Source organism: Nansenia antarctica (assembly GCF_963989245.1).
Source record: "Nansenia antarctica genome assembly, chromosome: 18".
Taxonomy (NCBI): Eukaryota; Metazoa; Chordata; class Actinopteri; order Argentiniformes; family Microstomatidae; genus Nansenia; species Nansenia antarctica.
In genome coordinates this window covers 6,828,688-6,851,515 of record NC_137691.1, presented here as the reverse complement: position 1 = coordinate 6,851,515, position 22,828 = coordinate 6,828,688, and the positions used below count along the sequence as shown (strand labels likewise).

Genomic DNA, 22,828 nt, shown 5'->3' with positions numbered 1-22,828 from the left:
AGTGCATTGGATTATTTTTAGGGGGAATTGTAATATATTGATGATTCAAATTGCAATAAAAAAAAAAGTCATAACCATGTACACTGTTTTTTCTGACATTTTAAAAAGAACATTCCCTCGAGGGACTATTGTAAACTCAAAATAATCTACTTCAGTTCAGAGAGTGAGCCGAGACTACATAACCCAGCGAGCTTGGACTACATAACCCAGCGAGCTTTGGACTACATAACCCAGCGAGCTGCTTGGACTACATAACCCAGCGAGCTTCCGTAACATTTCCGTAACTATGCGGATGTGCACGGTGATTGGACACACACACATATTTAAAAACTGCGCGCGCCGGGCTACTTCGGTTGGTGTTATGAAACTGGTAACTACTTCGCAAGAAATATTTATGCAATACTTTGAAGTTAGTTTAAGTTTAGTTACGTTTTAGTTTCAGCTAGTTGAGTGATATTACTGCCGTAATGATAATGACCCAATGATAGTTAATTCTGCTAAATTGCCAACACAGGAAGTCCTAAGAGATTAACAAATGGTATGGTAAATCGTGTTTAGCTAAGCGTGCTAACTCCAATCCTTACTAGCAGACATGAAGATGAAGGTCTTGTCAGTTGAGGAATACATCAAGCGGACAGCTGGTCCAAAGGAGACCAGTCTGCTACATGAAGAGTTGGAGGTGAGTGATGTTATTATTATTATTATTTAAACATTAAATATGTTATTTAGCTAAACTTTACTCCTCTGTAGCAGCTGACGTTGGGACAATCATGAATGTGTCATTCAAAACTATAGCTAACGTTTCTAGATTCGTTTATGTTTTGGCTTTAGATATTCATGTAGTCGGCCTTGCCATGTAGGCTACTACACCGTAACTGTATTACAGGGTATCTGCGGTGTCTTGAAGAAAAGTATTAAAAGTTGATAAATCAATTTTGGAAAAAATCAAGACCCTTAATAAGTATTAAAAAGTCTTTTTTATGAGGTCTTGAATTTTGTTGGTATTTTTCTGAATTAGAGGGTTAGGGTTACCCTCTGTCCAAAGAGTTTGAGTCCTAAAAACTTTTAGTAAAAGTTTGTGATTTTATTAGTTTTATTAGAAAACAAAGATGAACCGGACATTCTGTTGTATGATAGTGGTCTAGTCTATTGCAAACTAAAACTGTTAAGTTAAGTTAAAGGTGTCACTGATGTGAACGGTTACAGCTCGAAGTGGCGGTGAGGTCTGGGAAAATATTGACAAGGTCTTTAAAAAGTCTTAGAAAGGTATTGAAATTAACCTCAAGATTCCTGTATATACCCTGTATTATCATTACAGAATTTCGTGAGGGCTGGACCTGGGCTACAAGGTCAAAGGTTGTGTGACCGAGTTATCAGAGCCTGTAACCATCAACTGGGAGTGGGACCCCCGGACAGTGACCACGTCACACGTCTGATCCAGCTGGTGGAGTTTGCCCTCTCCGGGTATGACCTTTCCGGGGAGTTTGAGGCTCAGAGCAGTCCTCTGTACATCGAGAAAATCATCTTCCACATACTGAGTAAACTGAGCTCTCTGGGAGTGCACCGTCCGTTTAGCCACCTGGGAACCCTGCTCTACCAAAGGATTGCTCCAGCTCCACAGGTAAAAGGAGCAGAAGTACTTGCTTTTTAAATGTAGGATAGTATAATGCATCAAGTTTTTACTGTGTACACCTGCTCAATCTGTTGTGTTGTTGACTGTGTCTTCATAGACCGGGGACTTCCGTGTTCTGGTGCGGGGCTGCTATACCGTGCTGTGGAACGGACTGTCAGGAGTCCAAGACAACACCCCCCTAAACCCTAGGGACAAGCTCCGTTGCCAGATGCAGTCCCTGGGCTTCCTGCTGCTGCTTGACAGGGGGAGTCCACTTCCTCTCTCGAGCTCCAAAGTACCCATGTACACAAATAGCGCCCTGGCCCAGTACGAGAAGAGCTGTGGGACTCTGACGGAGGAGGACGCTTCCTTCCTCCTACAGGAGACACACAGTCACCTCCTGGCCCATTGGACTGGGGGACAAGGCGGGGAAGGGGACAGGGACCTCTCGGAGCAACCCTGCCTCTCTACACTCTGTGAGGTGGTGCTGATGAACTCCAAGCTCCTCTGTAAGGCAGGCTGCTGGGGTCTGGCCTCAGGACTGATGGACGGTGTTATGGGTAGGGTCGAGGGGTGTACTAACGGACTCAGGCAAGCTCTGGTGTTGGGCAGGCGGGCAGTAGACGTACATCGCTCCCTGAGCTCAGGAGAGGATTGTCGGCTGGCGTTCACAGACTGTGCACGAGACCTCAGGTCTCTCCCTGCTGCCTTAGAGGACCCGGGGGCCCATGCTGTCCTGGAGGGATGCGGGATGGTGGTGTGGGCAGTGGAGGCAGGCAAGAGCAAGGGTCTGAGTGGTGCAGGCCTGCTCGCCTTGTTCTCCTTTCTGGAGGAGTACCAGGAATTACTACAGAAGAGATCACAGAAGGTTGGTGACATTTATCATTGTCAGGCGTGCAGACTTGTCACCTTTCTGCTAAATTAGCCGTTTTTACGTCTAAGTCTCATCCAAGTCTTCCTGTCTGCTAAACTCTGCTGCTGTTGAAATAACTTTTAGCTTCAGGCAGCTAGGTACAATTCCAGACAGCGTGGATAACAGTCAGAGTAAACTGTTTTCCAAGTAATTATGAGGGTGTTATGGTCAGGGCTGCCGCTACTTACACGGTTAGACCATTGATACATTTTCTTCGTTTTCAGGCAAAAATAAAAAAGTGTCACCTTTTTGGGCCATCCCCAATTTGCACCCCTGATTGTATCGTGATAAAATGCTGTAGTGGAAGAATTTCCAATGTTCTCACAGAAACATGTCGGGTGGGTGTGTATGTCGCTCTTTAACAGGATTTGGCGCCGATGCCCGAGAGCCAAATTCAGAAGCAGCTGTGTTTCAGCATGTACCGGGGCTTTGTGTTTGCCTATGAGAGCCTGTTTGCTTCGAAGGTAAGAAGGCTCCCAGCTCTCACCCAAATGAGTTTTTATCCTCTTTGGAATTCTACTTCAGTTCAGGCCATTGGATCATGGCCCTAGTTTATAAAGTTGTTGGTAATTGTTAAGTCAGCATTCACATTTATTTGAGCTCAAATTGCTAATTTGAATGAAAATGCTGTTGTTTTGTTTCAGCTGGAGAAGAGGGAGACACTAGACAGAGTACTGCTGTATTGCAATGCTACAGCAGGCCGGATGATGACTGAAGTCCGCAAACTGCCCAGTGACGACATGCTCGTCCAAGCAGGTAACTGACCGATTGTGGCATCTCATTTAATCTGGTTCAGCCCCAGCATGTTAATACCAGATGGCTGATGTGTCTGTGTGTGTGTCTGCCGTCCTCTCTATAGTCACAACAGTGAATAGGCTGGCATGTACTCTTTACAATCGCCGGCTGTACGACCAGGCCTTCACTCTGTTGGAGATCCTGTGCCAGGACCTACGGAAGAACTGCCCTGCCTCTCTGTCTGATAAGGTGATACCTACCCCCTTAAAACATGTTCATTTGTTAGTAGATTATCTTCTATTTTTAGGGCATTTCTGCTTTATTGGGATAGAGATTGACAGGAAAGATGGGTTGGAGAGAGGAGGGATGACATGCAGGATAGGTCGATGGCCAGAATCGAACCAGGGACCCTGCGATTACGCTGCATGCACCTTAGTGAGCTACTACACTGCTTAGGCGTCTCTAAACATGTTAATTTGTTAGTAGATTTGAGTGGATGCCTCATTTCCGTGGGTGGATAGGTTTCGATGTGAAAGTCATTGATACTTTGGGAAAGAGCTACTGTACATGAATTCAATCGGATGTAGTTGTTTTTTTGTTGTATTGTTTGTTTTTTTAAATATGTTTTTTGGGCATTTCTGCTTTAATGGGATAGACAGTAGAGATTGACAGGGAGAGAGAGAGCATATCAAAGAGAGGCGCCCCTCCATTCAGATATTGTTCATCAACACATTTGGTGTGTCTTTCTCCAGTTGAGCTGGGCCTTCAGGATGGCGGTGCAGAGCTCTCGCCGGAGCGGTCAGCTGGAGCGTGCCTTGGACTGGGTCATCCTGTGGCTGCAGGCCCTGGGTGACCGGGTCACGGGTCACATGACGGAGCCCGTCTCTCTGTGGGTCAAAATCAAGGTGGATGCCGTTCAGGCCGGTCAGGAGGACACACGCCTCAGGTATTGGTTACTAGTAGGGATCCACTGTTCACAAGGCTTCTGTTGTTGTTAAGTGTCTGTGTGATGTCAAGGAGGTACATTTTTCATCTTGTCTCCTTTATTCTTCTCTTGAGTTTCAATTAATGACTTGAAATGTTTGTGGTTGTAACTTGCCCTGTGGTGTTCGCTTAAATACTTCATCATCCCTCCAGTACTTCTAAATTCCTCCTCCAGTAAAGGTTATATTTTTACTGGAGCGGCTGTGGCGCAGGAGGTAGGTTGGCAGATCGGCGGTTCGAGCCCCGACTGGCCACATGTCGAAGTGTCCTTGGGCAAGACACTGAACCCCAAATTGCTCCCAGTGAGCGGGCCGGCACCTTGCATGGTAGCTTACCGCCATTGGTGTGTGAATGCGTGTGTGAATGGGTGAATGAGAGGCCGTTGTAAAGCGCTTTGGATAAAGGCGCTATATAAGTGCAGTCCATTTACCATTTAATGTTACGCATACAGAGCGACTGATTGGAGTAACCCTCCCCTGTCATGTTGTTGAACATTCTTTTTTTGTTACTTAACGTTGACATTTGTATCTGAATGCCAATGTTGAGGAAGCAAAGCCAGAAGAATTTTACTCTTGTGTACTTGTACATTGAGATGTAATAAAAGCCATTCCGAATCAGGACTCTGCGCGACGGTTTTGGGTGTAACGTCCCAGACGAGGGCGTGATGCTCTGTCTCCTCGAGGAGGAGCTACGCGTCTACAAGGAGGTGTCAGGAGACACCACAGAGGAGCGCTACAACACACTCTGTGACCTGCTGGACATCTGCCACGAGAGCAGCTCCCACACACACCTGCGTGCTGTCTACCTGTGTGAGATGGCCCAGGTGGTGTGTTTCCAGGACTTCAGCGAACAGACAGACTGGTAGGATTTACCTTGAACTGTAGAGTGAACGATTTACAGAACACACACACATGGCCCACGTAAGTGCCTTCTTTTTATATAAAAAAATAAATAAATAATAATAATTCTTTGCAACTGTGCAGCTCGGCAGTTGATTTTACCCAAGAGGCCCTGCGCTTGCTGGAGGAGGAGCAAGAGACCAGTAAGAATGCTGATAGGCTCAAGGATGACAAGGCCCACGCCTCTTTGTGGCTCTACATCTGCACCCTGGAGAAGACCCTACAGGAGGTCGGTGCTCCCTAGTTTGAGTATCAGGAGTTGAACATTTTCCCCTTTTCCTTCTTTATGTGTCTTTATGGACATTTAAGCCTTAAAACTGACCGTTGGGATTTCTTCCTGGCCCTTTTCTAGGCCATCGAGACAGAGAAGAAGTTGCAGGATGTGAGTGAGCGGGCCGGGGGCGACGCCGTTCCTGTGAGCAGCAACGACCTGGACTACGAGGACAAGCAGAAGCAGCAGGACAGTCACCTGGTGTACGAGGGGCTCGGCTTCGACTTGGCGGCAGAGAGCAGTAAAGAATTACATTTACATCTTTGGCATTTTGACGTCTTATTCCAAAGCGACTTACAACAAATACATTCGACTGACTATGTGAGTCATCTATCCACCAGTCATAGCAGGAACAAGTAATCTATGTTCAGGCCTGGAGCCATTGGCAGTCGGCTAGAAGAAGTGATTTTTTGGGGGGGACATAGGAGAAACAGTATGGGGGCGGGTAGTAGATGTCTCAGGAGAAACAGTATGGTGGGGGGTAGTAGATGTCTCAGGAGGGACAGTATGGGCGGGTAGTAGATCTCTCCGGGGGGACAGTTAAGGTGTAGCCTGAAGAGATGGGTCTAGTCTCTGGCGGAAGATGGGGAGGAATCCTGTAACAGCATCAGCCTTGTGTGTGTCAGACCTCAGTTAGGATGTCTGTCAGCCTGTTGTTTACAGGGGTGGCCAGCCCTGGTCCTGGTAGACCATCGTATTTCAAAACGTTTAATCTAGATCTGGACAATGCAAGTTTTTGCTATCCAGGATCAGATCTATCTGGCCGATTTTGAGTAGTACAGGGGGGGGGAAATCAGCCAGCTTGATCTGATCTTGGTTAGCAAAAAAAAATCTGGATCATTCTGTGTCTCCAGATTTGAAAAATTTGAAATACTCGACCCTGAAGATTCAAATAATCACCTCATCGCCGCCTCCCTGGTTAGAATCCACCAGACCTGGGTTGACCTGGGTTGACCTGGGTTGACCTGGGTTGACCTGGGTATTTGTCTGTCTGTCTCCTCAGAGCTGAGCCAGCCTCTGGACAGGGCGCTGAGAGAGTGGTCCTCTCTGCTGCAGAAGCGTAAAGATCTGCCTTCAGTCAGGAACCCCAAACAGACCTGTTCCTCCATCGCCCTCACCGCTGCTCTCTACAAACTCATGGGCAAGGTAAGAGACTTATCAGTTAGTGTTAGTCTTCAACTGCCCTTTGGCACATTCAGATCTGAAAGGGATCTGATAGTTTTGAGCAGAAGGGTTTATGGCTCCATCTTGCCTTTTGACGCGTAGGGGTTATGAAGGCAAAGGCACATTTATTTGTATACCACATAATCATACAAATTAATCTAGACTCGTAAAGCTTTACAAAAAACATGAGCTAACATAATTAAAACGTGAAAAAAAGTTCAGCTTTAAAACGATTCATAAAAAACAAATCAATCGGTTAAAAAAGCCTTGCTAAAGCCCCGCGGTGGTGTAGCGGTCTAAGCACTAGCCACTAGTGCAAGCTGCCCACCGGGGACTGGGATCGAATCCCAGCTCGCCAGACCCGGATATGGCCGGGGCACACACAGGGAGCGGCATATTGAGCGGCCGCTCCCGAGGGCGGTATAGGAATATTTCCGGACAAGGATCCGTCGCGCAACAGCGCCCCCGGGGTGCCGGAATAACGGTGCTGGGCTCGAGGAGCCAGTCAGCTAGTCTGCCTGGCGGCCTCCTCTGGGGCTGCCGGCCACGGGGTCGTGCGGCGGATCCTACGCAATAGGCAGGGGATAATTGGATGCTAGGTTGGGTTCAATTGGATACCAAATTGGGTGAAAAAGGGATAAAATCTGAAGAAAAAAAAAAAGCCTTGCTTAACTCTTTAAAAAATACACTCAATTAAAAGCCGAACAGAACATAAGTCTTCAGCATATTTTTAAAGGATATAGATCCAATGTGCGTTCGTTACTAGACTGCATCATGTCAACTCTTCACTTCACCTCTCCTCATCCTAGCCTCTGCAGGCTCTTGAGAGTTACCAGCTGGCCATCGGCCTCTCCCGTTGCCTTGGCGATGCCCAAGGCTGTGCCACCTCCCTGTGCCACTCTGCCAGACTGCTTCTCGACCTGGGTGCCCCTGGACCAGCACAGGTAACTCACCTGCTGATAGGGTTGAGGCTTCACATAAGCTTCACAGACGCATGACATCTAAGGCCGCATCTACACTTGACACTTCAATCCAGTCCTTTTTCAACCCGAACAGGATGATCACATACTACTTTATGATAACTGTACACAGGGCTCCCACGGGTCCTTGAAATCCTTGAAAGTTTGTGAATTTCAGAGAAAAAAAAATCAAGGCCTTAAAGGTTTTTGAAAATAGACATGGGTCATTGAAAGTGCTTGAATTCTTCTCTCTCTCTCTAAAAAACAACAACTTTACACATATTTCACAATATATTGTTTTGCTGTGCTGGGGTAGAGAAGGCAAGAGACCATCTAGTGTTCAAGCCTCTACATTCAAGCCTCTCTTTTTAATTGTTGTCTGAGCGGATAGTTCCTATTATATAAATTCTCATCTAGGTCTGTCTCAAACTATGCCGTGTTGGGTCCTTGAATTTGAGGAAATTGAGTCTTGAAAGTCCTTGAAAGGTGCTTGAATTTGATGTTTCAGAAGGTGTGGGAACCCTGTGTACAGGTCTAGAGGATGCACAAAAGTCGCATTGTGTTGACATTGTGGCCCGATTGTGTTTTGGCATCCGGCTGACCACAATTTTTTGTGTTTGTAATACCAGGTGAGGACACATGTTGTGATCTGATCGTCATGTTTGTATATCAGAAGTCTGGTTTTAAATGTCAAGTGTAGACGAGGCCTAAACAAACGGGTGAAACCCTATTCAGCTACATCACGTAAGCTAAATGTTGTGTTTTATCTTGACCTTTTGATTGGCTGTTTCAGAGCCAACTGGAGGAAGCAGAGCAGTGTCTGGCCTCTGACTCCGTCAGCTCCACCACTGAGGGACCCTCTACTCTCTCTATGACGGCCAAACTGCTGAGAGCTCAGCTCTGTTACAGCACAGGACAGGTAACACACACACACACACACACACACACACACACACACACACACACAAGCTTGTGACAGTGACACACACTCGCACAGACACAACAGAGGAAGCTCACTAGGCCGTAGCAGATTGCGTAATTTAGACGCTTTTATTCAAATTAGTTAATATTTTATCTCCAATTATTCTCCCTGGAGTAATTTAGGGCTAAGTGCCTTACTCAAGGCCACACTAGAGAGTGGTGTTCCCAGGTGGGATTGGAACTCATGACCTTCTGATCACCAGTCCAACTCACTATCCACTAGGTCAGGCCAACGCTAGCCGATGCTGGTACCACCCAATATAAATAACAAAGGGATCAAACAAGTAGCCATTGCTCTCTCACCCTCACCGTCTCTCGTTTCCTTTTCTTCTCCTCCTCCTCCTCTCAAACTCTCCTGTACCTCTTCATGTCTCCAGGTGGAGCTTGGGGTGCCTTACCTGTGTGAGGTGCTGAATGAGTTGGGCCGAGAGCAGAGGTACTCTAAGAGCTGGTACCTGCATCGTGCCCGAACCCTCCAGACCAGCAGTGCCTACTTGAGTCTGGACACGGGCACGCTGTCCCAAGACCTGCGGCAACAGATCACCCAGCATGGTCAGCAGCACCCTAGATTGTATTTGTATTTATAAAAAAATAATTTAAAAAAATGCTTTATTGGGATAGAGGCGGTAGAGATTGACTGGAAAGATGGGTGAGAGAGAAGAGGGGTGACATGCAGGATATGTCGACGGTCGGAATCGAACCGGGGACCCTGCGATTACACGGCTGACGCCTTAGTGTGCTACGCCACCAAGCGGCCCTTTACGTTTACATCTGAACTGTTTAGCAGGCGCTTTTATACCAAAAAAACGTATAATTAAAGATTACAGGGACAGTCTCCCTGGAGTAATTTAGGGCTAAGTGCCATACTCAAGGGCACACTAGTGGTGGTATTCCCAGGTGGGATTTTAATAATACTATCATATCATATCTGTATTTAGCTTGCAGGGTGGCCTCTGTTGGAAAATGGTCATTAGTGGTCATATGCCGTCTGTTGCTTTAAATCTAGGATGTTTTGCGTTGTGAGTTCCAAGGGGGATATGACAGGTATGAGAATGAGGTGTTTTGGTTGCATTGCTGTTTTGTTGATGTGTGTGTGCGTGTTTGCGTGTTTGCGTGTGCGTGTGTATGTGCTCCAGGACTGAAGACTGCAGACACTGCCCTCACTGAGAGTCTGAAGCTGCTCGCCAGTCTGCTGGCGGCGCTGGTGGGGAAAGGCTTGTACGGAGCCAACTGTAACATTGAAGCACGCTTCGTTAACCAAGGTAGGGCTGGGCTGGCATACTGTCCACCACACATACTGTACTTCATAGACTGCGGCATCGACTGGCTAAGTAGTCTCATGAAGCTTCATTGACCACGGTTTGGGTGTTCCCCCCACTCCACGTAGAATACGTGTCTATAAACCTCTTGAATGAGGCTCAAGGGAAATCCTCACTCTTGTACCCCATTTTTTAAAGTGGTAAGATGTGCCTACCTTTTATACAATACTCCTTTAGGCCCGTTCGTCTGCAAGTCGTGCTGAGGTTAATTTGGTTGTCAGTCTGTTCTATTGACCTGCTCCCTCTGCCCCCCCCCCCCCCGGTGATAACCTGGTGTTGTGTGTCAGTCTGTCCTGTTGACCCGTTCCCTCTGACCCCCCCCCCCCCCCCCCCCCCCCTGCAGGTGATAACCTGGTGTTGTGTGTCAGTCTGTCCTGTTGACCTGTTCCCTCTGACCCCCCCCCCTGCAGGTGATAACCTGGTGTTGTGTGTCAGTCTGTCCTGTTGACCTGTTCCCTCTACCCCCCACCCCCTGGTGATAACCTGGTGTTGTGTGTCAGTCTGTCCTGTTGACTCGTTCCCTCTGACCCCCCCCCTGCAGGTGATAACCTGGTGTTGAAGTGGCTGGTGCTGTCAGAGCTGCTGAGCTGCTCTCTGAAGATTGTGGCAGTGAGGAGCAGCACCGGGGCCGTACATGAGGCCAGGCACCTGTGTCTGGAGGCCCTCAAACTGGCCACCAAGCTGCAGACTCTTAGCCAGTACGTGTGTGGGGGTGTGGGGGTGTGTGGTGTGTGTGTGGGTGTGTCTCTCTCTGTCTCTCTCTCAGCAATACTAGTTGTATAAACATCTTCTTTTTTGGGGGGGGTATGCTGAGCATTTATTTACATTTTTTGAGCAACAATTTTCAGCATTTTCAATCTCGGAACCAGAATTGGAAAAAACATGCTTCGGGCTTCTGTAACTCTGAGTGTCTTTGTCCTTGTGTAGATGTGCGGAGCTGCTGGTATTGAAGGCAGAGTTGGAGCTGATGAAGGGCGAGAGGGTGGAGAGTGCACTGGACCTGGACAGAGTCTTTAACCTTCTGGAACTCTGCATGGGTTAGTCAACGTCACCCTAGTCGTGCCTCTTACTGTTGGAAACTCTTCGAGTTCCGTGGCCAACGATGCTAACAACGTTTTGTGCTCTCTTTAACCTCTTAGATTTTTCTAATCAGGAGAAGAAGGTTGAGGTGAAGATCAAACCGAGGAAAGGCCGTCCGTCGCGGAAGCCCGAGCCCCCCCTCCCCAGCCCTGCGGAGGACTCCAAGAGCTTCCTGACCACCAGGTGGCTCCCTAAGGAGCCCGTGGAGAGGAAGGACCCGGCCAGCTCCCCGCCGCTCAAAGCTCGGCCCCAGCGCGGGCTCTCCTCCCTGGACCACAGGCCCGACTGCCAGTGCCCCTGCTGCTCCGAGCCCAGCCTGGGCCGGGTCACCGTACGCTGGGCGGCCGCGCAGGCCGACCTGGCCCTCCAGCTGGGCCCGGCGGAAGCCCGCACCAGCCGCAAGCTCCACCTGGCCACCCTGGCCCGCTGCAAGAGCGTCACCGCCAAACTGGCCGTCAGACTGGCCGGGCTCTTCCCCGGTGTTGTTTCCGGCCCTGCGAACTGCTTCCCCAAACCCGCCTTGCTGCAGGACGTGGTGGGCAGAGTGTACCTGCGCATGGCGCTGGCCGGCCTGGAGCTACAGCTGGACAAGGGCCACGGCCCGTGGAAGATCCTGGAGGCCGGCCTGGCGTTCGTGACCGCCAAGCCCTCTCCGGACCTGGGGCCCCTGAGGGCGGGCCTGCTGGCGGCCAAAGCCCTGGCCGCATGTCTGGCCCTGGCGGCCCAGAGGGACTGCTCCCCGGAGGAGCTCTTCTCCGCCGCCTGGACTTGGAACGCACCCAAAGGGGACGTGGAGATGCACCACATCAAGGCCAAACCGCTGCCTCTCACAGCCTCGGCCAGGAAGACGAGGAAGGAAGACCCGGCGGCCGTCGCCGCCGCCAAGCCGAAAGACGCCAAGACGCCCAGAGTCCCCAAGATCAAAGTGACGTTCTCCTTGTCCTCCATCAAAGCAAGTGGCAAGTGTCTGGCCCCCCCCATGACACCGGTGATGGTGAAACCCTCCCAGGCCAGATCTGGAGGGGGAGAGCTCAGCTCGTTTGACTTCAGCACGGAGGTGCCTCCGGTTGCCTGCACCCCTGTCCAGCGGGCCAGAGCACCGAGAGGAGGAGGAGGAGGAGCGAAGGCGGCCCCCAAGCTGGCGTTCCAGGTGTATGAAGAGGCGTCACCATCTCAGCCCGTCCCTGCAGCCCCCAAGAAGACAAACAAGTCTCGCTTCAAGGTACGCCAGGGCCCAGTCATTCAAAACGTTAAATCTGGATCAGAATGATCCCGATTCTTCTTTTTGCTATCCAGGATAAATGCTAAATGGACTGACTTATATAGCGCCTTATTTACAATGGCCTCTCATTCACCCATTCACACACCAATGGCGGCAAGCTACCATGCAAGGCGCCGTCCCGCTCATTGGGAGCAATTTGGGGTTCAGTGTCTTGCCCAAGGACACTTCGACATGTGGCCAGCTGGGGCTCGAACTGCCGATCTGCCAACCTTGCGATCATTAGACGCCGGCTCTACCTATTAGACGCCGGCTCTACCTCCTGAGCCACAGCCGCCCCAGCCATTTTGAGTCATTTCAGCCAGCTTGATCTGATCCTGGATCACAAAAAACAATCTGCATCATTCTGATCCAGATTAAACGTTTTTAACAACTGGGCCCACGGGGTCAAATTATTTTAGGACTTTCATAATCCAGCGTCTTATATGATCTTTAGAGAGGCCTGATCATAAAGACTTGTATCATATTTGTATATGTCGGTCTGTTTTGTGCATCTTGAAATGAATTGGTATGGTGGAGTCAGAGTGTTAGAATCACTAGCAAACTGCCACGGGTATTGCAGCACGGTTCTGACCTTTTGTCTCCTGGCCTAGGTGCAATTCAGTGACGAGAGTGACGCAGAGGCCGACCCCCAAGAGAAGGGGCTCAAAGAGAAGAAACCGGCGGCCTCAAAAAAGTCCACCGCCTCCACCAGAACGACCCGGGTCCGCAAGCAGCCAGCGGCACCGGAGCCGCCTGCGGAGAAGAAGTCCCCTCCCAAGAGGCAGGGCAGGCGCAAGGTTAGCACCTCTTCTGAGGAGGAGGCGGTGGAGGTGGTGCCGGCCCCAGCCAGGAGAGGAGGCAGACCCAGGAGACAGCAGGCTGCCGGGAGGGAGGCTGCTGCTGCGGCAGCCGGAGCAGGGGGACCGGACACTGGGGAGGAACCAGAGAGGTTGAGGACGATCAACGAGGACATGGAAGGGATTATGATGGACAGCAGTATTGAAGAGCTGAGAGCGTCCGACACTGAGACTGAGGAGTCTGCTACATCCAGTAAGTGTGTGTGTGTGTGTGTGTGTGTGTGCGTGTGTGTGTGGATTGAAAGATGCCATAGTGTCGTTGTCTTGTAACATCCCTGAGCGCTGAGGCTAATGTCACTGTTGAACTGACTCCACTTTGCCTCGTCTCTCTGCAGGCATGGCTGTGGACGGCCCAGGCACTGGTTTTGAGGTCCTGCGGAGGGACCTATGTGGCGACGGAGAGAGAGACTGTTTGTCTGAGCTCAGGAGCGGGGGCCACCCAGGGGGAGCCCTGCAGATCCACCCCCTTCACTCCAACACTGTGCCAGGTGAGCGACACTAGTCTGAGGCCCTGCTCTGTCAGTAGTCGAGGCTTTTAAAAAAAAAAAACTAGCTAAAACACATCTTTTCTCCCTGGCCTTTGACCTGAGGTGAGCCTGCCTCCCGACACTGCACTTTTTGCACTTTTATTTCTGCACTTGTATTTGTATTGCACCATGTTTTTAGTGTATTTTATCTGTTTTTCTATCTTGTTTTTTTCTTTTACCAGTGTTTTATCTTTGTTAAGCACTTTGGGCGGCTGTTTGTCGTTGTAAAATTGTGCTATATAAATAAACCTTACTTACTTACTAGTCCTCCATGGTGTGCATCTGAGAGCTCTGTTGAGAGATTTGAGACATAAGAGATTTTGTTTGAATCTGAGTGATCTGTATAGACAGGAGAGTAACAGCCCCCCCCCTCCCTCTTTCTCTTTCCTTTCCTTCCACATAGATGGTCTTTCTCTGGAGGTGGTGCAGTCTTTGCTGCGTTCTGCCTGGTTGGCCCTTCAGCATTTCCCCCCGCCCAGCCTCTACCCCAGCCTCTGTACCCTGCTGGCCCTCTTGCTGGGACAACAGGACCCGGTCACCACGGCGATGCTCCATGCCCAGTCCGTGGGTGTCACTACCCAGCATGACATGATCCGACATCTCTCAAATCGCCTCAGGTCAGTCACCCATATTCTCTTTCCTAAGTCCAAATCAGCCCCTTCCCCCCCCCTGGCAATGATCAATAGTGCCATGGAAGTTGCCTTCCAAAACAATGGATTCAACCTAGCCTATCAGATCTACACAAGGGGCTAGGGGGTAGATCAGGAGATGAGCATCTCTCTTTGATCCTATTTCTTCCTCCTTTTTGTTTTTGTGTTTATTGTAGTATTGTTTTTAAGTCGTTCCGTCAGAGAAGATCCAGTGACCTTGTTGCTGTGTTCCTTCTGTAGGAAGCTGAAGAAGAACGCCACCGAGCTGACAGACAAACTGGGTTCTCTGAGTCTGGACGACCCCTCTGCCCGGACCGGGACGGTCCCTCTGGAGCAGAGACTAGCTCAGCTGGAGAACATCTTTGCCTTTCCTACCTCAGACCCCTCCGCCTTCCCACAGCACCACTGCCAACAGTTCATCCAACAAATAAACAACCTCCCTAAAGGTACAGTACATAGGGTTCCCACGGGTCCTTGAAATCCTTGAATGTTTGTGAATTTGAGAAAAAAAAATCAAGGCCTTAAAAGTTTTTGAAAATCGACATGGGTCATTGAAAGTGCTTGAATTCCCCTCTCTCTCTCTCTCTCTCTCTCTGTCTCTCTCTAAAATAAAAATATAGGTAACATGTAGAAGGGAATAAAACAACCATACTAGTTACTACGGTTAATTAGTTAGCTAGATTTTAAACCGACATAACGCCGTTAGATTTGAAAACCGTTCATGGTCATTCCTATTATATACATTCTCATCTAGATCTGTCTCAAACAATGCCATGGTGGGCCCTTGAATTTGAAGGAATTGAGTCTTGAAAGTCCTTGAAAGGTGCTTGAATTTGATGTTTCAGAAGGTGTGGGAACCCTGAGTACAGCTCAAGGGTTTTCCATCAAGACCCATCTCTTCAGGCTATGCACCTTATGTTTACATTTACAGTTTTGGGCATTTAGCAGACGCCTTTATCCAAAGCGACAAATACATTTGTCTAAGTAATGAATCATCTATCCGTCAGTGATCGCAATAAAAAGTTATCTATGCTCAGCGCCAGGGGCCATTGGCAGTCACAATGCTGGAAGAAAGAGAAAGCTGCTATATAAATAAACAGGGTTCCCGCGCTGGTCTTTAAGCCTTTAAGTCTAAAATCCACCAATCCAAATTTCAGTTATTCGGCCTAAAAATGATGTGCTAGGTCTTAAAAATGAGATCCTGCAAGGAAATCAGTCCGACCACATCTATTTACGCAGAACATAATGAAGCTAGAACCAAAATGCCAATTCACCAATTCAGTGAAATCCCTAATTTCATCACCTCGACGATGACAAAAAGCTATATGGTGTCGCGAATAGGTCTAAAATTCTATTCAAAGAGGTCTATAAAAAGGTCTAAAAAGATCTTACATTTGACTTGTTGAAACTTGTAGGAACCCTGAATAAAGCTTATTAACACCCAGGAGCAAACTGTCAGTGAATGCGAGTTGTGTTTTGGTGGTTTACAGCATGGTGACCTGACTTCTCTCTCTGTAGGGGTGACGGCGTGTCTGCTCTCGGTGGCCAGGGTGCAGCCAGGGGAGATTGGGGACACCCTCCTGCTGACCCGTCTGGAGAGGGGCTCCTCTCCTGTCACCGTCTGCATCCACACCGCCCAGCGGCAGGTGAGGAACACACACACACACTAACCTCTGTTTTGTCCATGTGTAATACACCGTTGATTGTTGCTTGATACCTGACTGACTGACTGACTGTCTGTCTGTGTCTCTGTGTAGCACCCTTTAAGCTGGCTGCTTCAGGAGTTTGACAGTATCCAGAAGGAGCAGAAGGTGGTGAGCTCTGAGTCGGAGAAGACCCAGTGGTGGGGAGGACGCAGGGCACTGGACAATCGCGTTGAGGTAAGGGTAGCAGTGTTTCCCCTATGTTTGCTGCCTTGGGGGGGTGGCATGGACCGTGGAATTGGAATTGGCATTGAATTGGAATTGGGGTGGCATGGACCCTGCGACATACCAGCGTCATGTCCAGGGGGTGTACTAACTTGTACATTAAGCCGCCTCACGCTACGGAAACAGGAGATAGGCTCCTGCCCTATGGGCCGTTAGGCTCCAGAACCATCGGTTCACAAGGCTACTTACTTATGTGGTCTTGACTACCTGTCCACTTTCTCACCTGGTTCTTGCTGTCTCTCTCTCTCTGGTGTGCCGAGCCGACACCATCCTGCTCTCTCTCCTTCTCTCTATCCTCCTCTCTCCCTTTTGCTGTCAACCAAAAGGCGAACATAACAACCAGAGTATTTATAATCTAATAAGAGGCATAAATTGATCCATATCAATTTATAACATAATTATAATAGCTTTTGGATTGCTGTGGCAGGGCTCGACAGTGCGACTGTTTTGGTCGCATTTGCGAGTGAATATATTTCTGTGCGACTTGGAAATACATTCAATAGCACCAGTGCGACTAAAAGACTGCTGAACTACTGTCATGCGCAGTCAAACGTATGTGTATAAGCGATGAGGGAATGAAAACAGTGAACAGAAACGCGTGTCGCAGAAATGCTTCACCCGAGTCCTATATGCGCTTAAAATGCGCATTATGGGTATATGGGATACAGCTCTCATAGTTCGTAGCGCTGTGTTTTGTTAGCCGCTAGCTGCTAGCTGCTAGCAGCGTTTGCTTCCGGTTTCATTACAAAGAGGTTAACCCTATATGTGCCTGACGTCTAACAACATTCAAATGACTAACTTCATATTTTTTCGGATTTCAATGTATGACACATCATTTGAAAGCTTATGATCCGTAGTGCCAATCCACAACACGTCACATTTGAAAGTGTTTATGTAATTTTTTTACATTTGAAAGTGTTTTTTGTTTATATATATTTATATTATACAATATACCAGTCATATTCTGGAATGTGTCTAAATGTTAAAGTTCCATAAGTATAAGCAAAATAAAGTAACAGTTAGTACTTTATAGTAGTAGCATAAAAAATAAAAAAAACACGAACTGTAAACCGTGACCTAAATACCGAGGTTCATACCGAACCGTGGGCCAACTGAAATTAATATTCTTACTTCCCCTTTACATTGTGTGAGTCTCCATTTTTATTACGGCCAAGAGCCGGTTATGGTAATTTTGATATGTTATGATTATGATAATTTGTTGTCGTTGACGAAAATTGCGCAATTTTCATTGTGCTACTGAAATTCTTGGTGTGCTACTAAATGTTTCAACATGGTAGCACAGTGCTACCTGGGGAAAAGGTAAGCGTCAAGCCCTGTGTGGGCAATGCAGTCAGATAATGTCATTTTGACATTACTCTCACCTGAAAAAAGATCATGTCCAACTATAAAAAACAGACATTTCCAATGCTTCAATCCACAATCCACATTTACATGTACTGTAAATATGCCATTATGGTATTACCATGAAGCCCAATTCTAGCAGAATAAGAAAGATTGTATATCTTCAAGTATATAATAAAGTCAAGTGCATCCAGTGCATCCAGTTAGCTCTTTAGCTGACAAGTTTGCAGCAGACTAGCTCATCTCATCACCTCTGAGCACGCTAGCTAGTTAGCTAGTTCTTTGACTATTTACACCATGGAATTATAGTCAGACACTTTCTAGTCACAATAATAACGACCAATTTTAACCAGTGTTCTCTGTCAGAACACTCAGCAATTATATTTGCTAACGTTTCAACTTGCTTACTTTCGTCTGCAGACTCTCACCCGGCAAAAACTCTCTCGCGTCGCGCGCACACTCGCGCACACACTCGTCTCGCGCACAATGTTGTATTATTCTCCAGCGCGGCACAGTGCGAAACGAAGTGTGGAGAGATAGGTCTGGCTATGCGAGACTACTGGCGGACTAATGTTACCAACGAGCCTATGGGCTTTCCACTCGCCAGATTCGGGTTGGGTGTGTTTAAAAAACGCAGATATTTTAGCCTGCTTGTCAGATGTTTGGTGTTTACATCCGTAATAATTCCTCTTTCTAAGGGGGGCGGGTGGTTCCGTTGGGGGGGCGGCCCGTTCGGGTGGTTCCGTTGGGGGGGCGGGCGGTCACTCTGAAGCCTCCTAACTGGTCAGTTAGCCTGGTCAGTTAGCCTGGTCAGTTAGCTGGGTGCGGGCAGGCATGGATGAGCAAGTTGGTCTGGAGAGAGTCGGGCTTAACCCGTACATCTAGAGGGCGATGCTTACAAGCAAGTGGATGCATGTCTAACGGTTGTTCCTCATGTGGGTGTTTTTGATTTGCCCCTGAATCTTGTCTCCCTCTCTTGTCGTCGTCGTCCCCCCACCCCTTGTTTTCCTGTCTTAGAAATTGTGTGAGAAGATGGAGGCATTGCTGGGCTGCTGGCGGGGGCTTCTTTTGCCCCTGACCTCTGACCCCAAGCTCATCACCCAGGCCAAGCACCTCCACAAGACCTTCACTGCCTGGGGAGTGCAGACCTCTGAAGAGATGCTCAAGGTGTGTGCCCCTCCCTCTCAGAAAATGATGTGAAAGGAAGGGAGTCTTAATGGACCTATCGCCACGCGATATAAGCCATGCCCCAAAATAGAAATTGTCCAATCATATCACAGCAAAAGTCACTACAGGCAGAAAACTTAGACAAACAACTCGCTAATATCTGATGGTGAAAAGCTTCTAGACTAAATATTCTTGTCATCTTTAAAAAAAAACATGTCTATTACTTGCTGTGGCAGAAATCAGAAATTTGCCAACTCCCGCCATTGTAAGTCATTGAATGTCATTCAGTCACGGTCAGTCAGTCACTGTCAGTGAAGCGTTGTTTGTTTTTCCGAGTTTTCAAAGGGGGCATGGCTTAGTGATAGGTCCATTGATAGGAGTACACGGTCTCTCTATTGACTAACAGGCGGTTCTCATTAACCCTGTGTGTTCCAGGCTCTGCTGTCGGCCTCTCCTCTCCTCTCCCTGGGAGACGTGCGATGGTTCGCCCAGGGACTGTGTCCGGAGCGGGGGGAGGAGTGTGTGGCGCTGCTGCGGGCGGCCGTGTCTGCGCTGCGAGAGGGGGCGGAGCCACAGGGACATGTGGTGCTCATCCTGGACAAGGTTAGTGGTGGGGGGGGTCACATAATCTCACTTATCCCTCATAAACATGCATGTGCTCGCACACACACACACACACACACACACTTTTTCCATCTCCCCGCAACTCTGTCACTCAAATGTGCACCACAATGTCAACATACCCTGCGGACAAAGCACAGTGTGGTAGTTTGTGTGATGTACTACGCTTTTTAGTTGTTCACGTAGTGGTGGTCTAGTGGATAGTGAGTTGGACTTGTGGTCGGAAGGTTGTGAGTTCAAATCCCGCCTGAAACCACACCACTACTAGTGTGCCCTTGAGTAAGGCACTTAGCCCTCATTTACTCCAGGGGGAATGTCCCTGTAATTCGTAATTGTAAGTCGCTTTGGATTAAAAGCGTCTGCTAAATGGCAAAATTTAATTAAAATTACGTATTGCAGGCGCTGTGATGTAAGTATCTATCCTGTTTCCTCCGCAGTACCTCCAGAAGCTTCCGTGGGAGAACATCTCCTGCCTCAGTTCCCGTGCTGTGACCCGCATGCCCTCCCTGTCCTCCCTACTGGGCCACTGTGCCCTGAGAACTGTGAGATGAAGCACTGTTTGAATCGCCACATTGGGGCCAAACTAACAAATCAGTAACAGTTAACTAACAGTCAGATGCATGATTTTTTTTAATGCTAGTGACTTGTTTGTTTCAAGCTGAATAGTGACGTGGGCGTACTGCTTGTCTCTTTTCCTCCCCTCAGTCTGACCCTGAGTGCGTCCTGAATCGAGGAGTGGACCCTAAGCGGGTGTTCTACGTGCTCAACCCTGATGCCAACCTTCCAGGCACAGAGGGGCGACTTAAAGACCTCTTCTGCTCCAGGTGAGCCTAGTGCCAGTACATACTGTACTGTACTGCATGTCTGCTGCTGTTTAGGATTTGTCTCTTATTAATCTCTCTCTCTCTCTCTCTCTCGCTCCTTCCTTCACTCCCTTTTCCTTCTCAAGTGGGTATGCTTGGCAAGGTGTGAGTGGGGCTGCTCCCGACACTGACCATCTGCAGGAAGCGGTCACTACTAAAGATCTCTACATGTGAGTAGGGAAATGTCACAATTGGGTTGACTGGAACTTACTTCTGTTTGGAAATGTCTGCTGCAGCTCCTCTGTGTGGTATTTCAAAAATGTTTAATCTAGATCAGAATGATCCAGATTCTTTTTTTTTCCAATCCCGGATCAGATCTAGTATCTGGCAGGTTTTGAGTTGTATTGGGGAAATCAGCCAGCTCGATCTGATCCTGTATCGCAAAAGAAATATCTGAACTATAATTCTGAGCTCGTTTGACATTTTTTAAATACTGGGGCCCAGGTGTTCAAAACGATTCTTTTCTCTGACCCAGGATCAGATCGAGCTGGCTGATTTCCCCTATACGACTCAAAATCAGATCTGATCCTGGATCAGAGAAAAGAATCGTGGTCATTCTGACCCAGATTAAAAGTTTTGAACAACCGGGCCCAGAGGTTCCCAGTCTTTCCTGTGTTGCTCACGTGCCGCTCTCTGTTGCCGTAGTTACGTGGGCCACGGAGCAGGGGCGCGCTTCCTCGACAGACGGAAGATCCTGCAGGAGGAGATGAGGGCCGCCTGTATGCTGTTTGGCTGCAGCAGCGCTGCTCTGGCTGTGCGTGGGGAGCTGGAGGGGTCTGGCATCATCCTCGACTACCTAATGGCAGGCTGGTAAGACTTGACAGACAGGCTAAACCCAGGGACGCATGCACGAATACACAGCGTTTTCGTTGTCTCTGTACTTGTACTCTGCCAATTAAATCGAATCTAAAGGGGAATCCTTTTACAGTATTCTATACACACATCATTCAGGGTTCCTCACTGGTCCTTGAAATCCTTGAAAAGTTTGTGAATTTGAGAAAAAGAAATCAAGGTCTTCAATGTTTTTGAAAATAGACACGGGGTCATTGAAAGTGCTTGAATTCCCCTCTAGTTCTGTCTCAAACTATGCCGTGTTGGGTCCTTGAATTTGAGGGAATTGAGTCTTGAAAGTCCTTGAAAGTCCTTGAAAGGTGCTTGAAAGGTGCCGTTTCATAATGTGTGGGAACCCTGCTAATTCTACTTTAGTGCCCAATCTGCCCATACAAGGTACTGAAATTAAAAAACTGAGTGCGTGATCAGTTGCTGTGTGTGTGTCTGTGAACTGGATGTTCTAGTATGCCCGTCTGCTCTGCCCTGTAGCCCGTTGGTTCTGGGGAACCTGTGGGACGTTACCGACGTGGACATCGACCGCTTCACCACGGCCCTGCTGCAGTCCTGGATGTCTGCAGGCCCTGGGGCCGCTCTCCTGGACCACATGGACTCATCCCGCCAGGCCACCCAACTCAAATATATCATAGGAGCTGCGCCTGTGGTCTACGGCCTCCCCGTACACTTGCGATAGGACGAGGAGACGCACCGTCTTAGACTCTAAGCAATTTCACACCCAATGCCCACGATACTAGTGTGTATGATTTTAAACTTTTAAAGGTGTTTGGTGTTTACATCCGTAATAATTCCTCTTTTTTTTTTTTTTTCACATTCATTATCTTTAACAAATTAGCTTTTTGTAATGCCAAAACGAATGCCTTTTGGTGTGAATGCCTTTGTTAATTTAATATAGCAAATGTTTTTATCCTGAGTGATGCATTTTAAATGAATATTCTATGTGTACACTGCATATTTTTAAAGATCTTCAATAAATTCAGTATTACCAAACTGTCCTTGAAATCACTGTTTGTGCAGGTGTGCTTAGAGGGTACAATGATTTTTGCCTTCATATGTCTTAAAGGTCTTGATTGTATTCCATCAACATCACTAGGAAAAGGAAAATCCAGGTTTATTTTCGATAGATCTTGCGATACTCCTTTAGAGACGTTGATGGAATGCCCCCCTGGTGATTCTTCATACAGTAGTAGCAGAAATTATTGGAATATTAGTTTATTGGAGAATGCATAGGGGCACTTTGACTAAAGTTGTCCTCTCCAACATTAACAGAAATTGCAATTGCATGCAAGCTTAAATACATTCTCAAGTTTAAATAAACAATGAGTGGTTATTATTTAAGACGGCTCTGAATTAGTCATCAAATCTATTTCTGTTCTAGTGCAGAAGCCGAATACAGGAAATGACATCTACCCTTTTAAAACATTTCTGGGGGAAGACCCACAGACCCCCATTAAAACTGCTTCTGACTCCCATGCTTTTAGCACATTATATTATCATCAGCACTACAATTAAACAGATCTCTCAAATCCTCTTTTGAAACATGCTTTTCAATATATATTATTTCTTTTGGTAATATGGAGGATACACTCGGTCTAATAATGCAATTATTTACTCAACAAACAACAACAAAACGCAATAGAAGTCATCTACTAATTCATTGTGTAGGAAAAAACGCAGCAATGGAAAGAAAGGTTCTGGAGTAGTAATCATTCCCTCAAGGTGTCCTCGTGGAAACATTCGGTCGTCCTCTCGTCCCTCCCGGTGGGGCAGAGGGCCCATGCAGTCCTGGAGGTACTGAGTCAGGACACGGTGGAGATGCTGAACGCTGT

General features: G+C 47.9%; 1 protein-coding gene across 1 annotated transcript; it reads left to right on the top strand.

The window, feature by feature from the left end:
* Positions 1-592: 592 nt before the first annotated feature.
* Positions 593-21,675, top strand: espl1 (extra spindle pole bodies like 1, separase; the record flags this gene model as incomplete). The annotated part of the gene is made up of 31 exons (XM_080548554.1): positions 593-679; positions 1,319-1,621; positions 1,731-2,480; positions 2,891-2,989; positions 3,170-3,281; positions 3,385-3,509; positions 4,013-4,206; positions 4,863-5,105; positions 5,228-5,372; positions 5,496-5,655; positions 6,418-6,560; positions 7,388-7,522; positions 8,331-8,456; positions 8,896-9,070; positions 9,655-9,780; positions 10,379-10,535; positions 10,765-10,874; positions 10,977-12,139; positions 12,790-13,228; positions 13,371-13,523; positions 13,966-14,179; positions 14,453-14,658; positions 15,731-15,858; positions 15,970-16,092; positions 18,520-18,669; positions 19,105-19,272; positions 19,728-19,832; positions 19,996-20,114; positions 20,240-20,323; positions 20,799-20,963; positions 21,474-21,675. 31 exons carry the CDS (start codon positions 593-595, stop codon positions 21,673-21,675), a joined length of 6,609 nt encoding a protein of 2,202 aa, XP_080404680.1.
* Positions 21,676-22,828: the final 1,153 nt, after the last annotated feature.